Consider the following 2,976-nt stretch of genomic DNA (forward strand, 5'->3'; position numbering starts at 1 on the left):
GCTGTGGGATCAAAAATGTCAGTTTGAATGGGTTTCAATGGAGCATTTTTGGACCTGAACAGTCTGAATGTAACTATTTAGTTTCCACAGTGTATTTTAGACTTATTGTAGGAGCTGAGCTGCAAATTCACTGATTACACTCAAATACACAATCTGGACTACATTTAGGACACATGCATCAACACACACAAAGTGCGTAAAATGCATCAAACAGTCCCTAAAGGGTTAATTAATGGTGGTTCATCCACATAAAGACAAAGTTTGACCCTCTGGTTTTCGTTTTTTGGGGCAGACTCACTGTGGAGCGTAGGCCATGCAGAGGCTCGCCAGGTATCCGTTGGAGAAGGCGAAGAGGGCCACGATGGTGACGAAGGCGCCGTCGTGGCTGAAGAGGACGGTGAGTTTGGAGTTCTGGACGTTACACAACATGAGCAGCGGGATGAAGACCAGACGGGACGCCACGGCGGCGGGAAACAGAGCGCTGTCCTTCGCCGGCTGCACAAACATTTCGGAGTCGTTAACACGATGACGCAAATGGCAAATCTAATCCTCAGAGCAGGCGGCCGACTCACCCACTGCACGAGGGACGGGGCGCTGCGGCCGACCAGGTCCATGGCATTGAAGACGATGAAGCAGCAAACGCAGGTGAACACTTTGTCTGTGAAGGGAGAGCAGGACTCAGCTCACAATCAAACCTTTATTTACACAGAGATGCAACAAAGTGGTGAAGGGATGACGTATTTCTGTAGGTCAACCCGAAAGTTAGCATCGCACTGGTTCCCTCGTCAAAAACCTATTTTCGATAATCGCCAAAAACAAGCTCTGTGACGAGTTTATGATCCTTCCAGGTTTGGTTCAGCGTGATAATCTTCACAGATGAACTCCACGTCCGTGTGTTTTGAAGCGTAAATGAAATCGCCAGAAGTAAAAAGCTGTTAGACTATAAACCAACTACATCGAGTTCAGACGACCTAAAATATCTCCACCCCGAATCGCTCAACTTCTGATGTGATTTAGTGCACAGAACTGAAAACTATTTCAAACAGATAAATCTAAAAGTTTGAGCGCGAGTCTGTAAAGCTGTAAAGGCCGATGACGTCTAACGCCAAAGACTTTTTTTAGATGCATAAAACCTTAAAAGTTCACAAATTGGGTTTATACATACGTATTTCACGTTGCAGAACAAAATGTGTAAATATCTTTAGCCTGTGTAAACCACAGACCTTACTTAAGGCATTTTACAGAAAACCCAAGAAACCCAGAGACTTTGAGACGAGGGAACTGGAAGTGCAAAAACGGACTTTTTAGGACTCATTCCCTCACCACTCTGAAGAGCTGCTACAAAGTCCCCTCTTTACGTCTCTTTACGAATTTTTACAAAACGATGGCAGCATGGAGCTGCTCCAGTGTGGGATTTTAGACAGCAAGCCGGCACCGTGGAATCAAGCAGCACGACGTTTAACTCGACTATTCGGCCTCTATTGTTACGTATTTAATATATTTAACAAATCCACAACATGGACCTCGTGGCGGATTAAAGGAGAGACATCTCGTCCTGAGAAATAATTTAGGTTTTTTTTTTCCAGTCTGGAATAAATGAGACAATGAAGCACAAGGTCCGTACTGGGAATGAAACCGTAACCGGTTATCACGCAAATCACGGTAAAAGTCTTCAGAGAGACTCACCCCAGGCGGCGCTGTGCGTGTAGACGGTCCGAACTCTCACTGTGATCACAGGAAACACCGACAGCGTGACGGCAAACACACACGTGATACACGCAGCCATCGGCCAGATCTGCAGGAAACACACAAAGATTCATTATCACGTATTTTCAATCAGGATTTGTAAAAAAAAAAATAAAAAATTACTAAGATTTAAAAAATTAAATATGCTAAACAACCAGCACTGTTACAAATAACAGTTTTCGTTTAAATATGCATTTAAAAGGAGGAAAAACACCCGAATTCAGGCGAAATGGTGGATTTAACAGATATAGACAACAGTGCATTTATAAAATTGTGGTTTTAGTTTTTTAAATAGATTCTTATTGATTTTTGGATTTAACACCACAGTGCTCGCCACATTCTCAAAGACAAAAAAAAAAGTAAATAATAATATATAAATAAAATGATCAGTAATTACAATGATTAAAATAAAGATAAAGTAAAGAAAAAAAAGCAGATACAGAAAGGTGACCACGTTCTCTCAAACAGACAAGAATTTTAAGATTTGAAGATAAAAAGGCTTCATTTTATTTGAAATAAAATGTTTGGGATAAATTGTTTTATTATGATTTCCTGTGAAGGAAGATCATAATCATAACGGATAAAACGGTCATGATGCTCAAATCTTTAGTGTAAATTTTCGACGCTTTTAACCATATGAATATGAAATAAATGTTTTCTAAAAAATAAGAGGTCGTTCACCTTTTTGAAGACGTTTAGGACGGACGAGCGCTCCTGGTTCTCCTCCGGCTCACGCATGAACTTCTCATTGTCCAGTTCTTTATCGTTGTTGTTTAGGACTTTCTTCTCTTTTAAAGGAAGGAAATCAAAATATATCAATACCCGAGTTTATAATGTGATCACCCCAACTGAGCGCGAGTCAGAATATAATATTTAAACCGACCTGAGCTGCTGAGGAGCTCCTGCGACGTCTCCACGTTCTCACACTTACTCCTGTTCAGGTAGAAACGAGCAAACTCCTGCAGAGATAGTTTATATATATTTTACTAATTTAAAATTTAAAATCTATAATTATAAAAAGTCAGTTGTTAAAAAATGAGATCAAACATTCTAGGACAAGAGTTTCTCCCGCTGACAGAGTTCATCCAGAAGACCACAACCAAATCTTTAGATGCAATTTAAAAAATAAAAGATAAAAATACAAAAATAAAATAAAATAAAACTCCTGTTAATACCTACATTGATCCTGGTGTTTTAATATAATTCACACGGAGGTTTTGGTTGTTTTTT

At 39.9% G+C, this 2,976-nt stretch overlaps 1 protein-coding gene across 1 annotated transcript; it reads right to left on the reverse strand.

Moving 5' to 3' along the window:
- Positions 1-208: 208 nt before the first annotated feature.
- LOC121939507 (equilibrative nucleoside transporter 2-like) lies at positions 209-2,710 on the reverse strand. Its single transcript, XM_042482524.1, has 5 exons — positions 2,630-2,710; positions 2,428-2,534; positions 1,687-1,795; positions 573-658; positions 209-495 (listed from the first exon to the last, which is right to left on the reverse strand). Exons 2-5 carry the CDS (start codon positions 2,482-2,484, stop codon positions 295-297), a joined length of 453 nt encoding a protein of 150 aa, XP_042338458.1. The 5' UTR covers positions 2,485-2,534; positions 2,630-2,710; the 3' UTR covers positions 209-294.
- Positions 2,711-2,976: the final 266 nt, after the last annotated feature.

This window comes from Plectropomus leopardus, unplaced genomic scaffold (assembly GCF_008729295.1).
Source record: "Plectropomus leopardus isolate mb unplaced genomic scaffold, YSFRI_Pleo_2.0 unplaced_scaffold4950, whole genome shotgun sequence".
In the NCBI taxonomy this organism is placed as follows: Eukaryota; Metazoa; Chordata; class Actinopteri; order Perciformes; family Serranidae; genus Plectropomus; species Plectropomus leopardus.

Bases quoted from the DNA above. Each gene is read 5' to 3' on its own strand.
- LOC121939507 (XM_042482524.1), bottom strand. From the start codon at position 2,484: ATGCGTGAGCCGGAGGAGAACCAGGAGCGCTCGTCCGTCCTAAACGTC. The intron at 1,796-2,427 runs GTGAACGACCTC...TGTTTCCTGCAG, and splicing joins TCCTAAACGTCTTCAAAAAG to ATCTGGCCGATGGCTGCGTG. The intron at 659-1,686 runs GTGAGTCTCTCT...CTCCCTTCACAG, and splicing joins CACGCACAGCGCCGCCTGGG to ACAAAGTGTTCACCTGCGTT.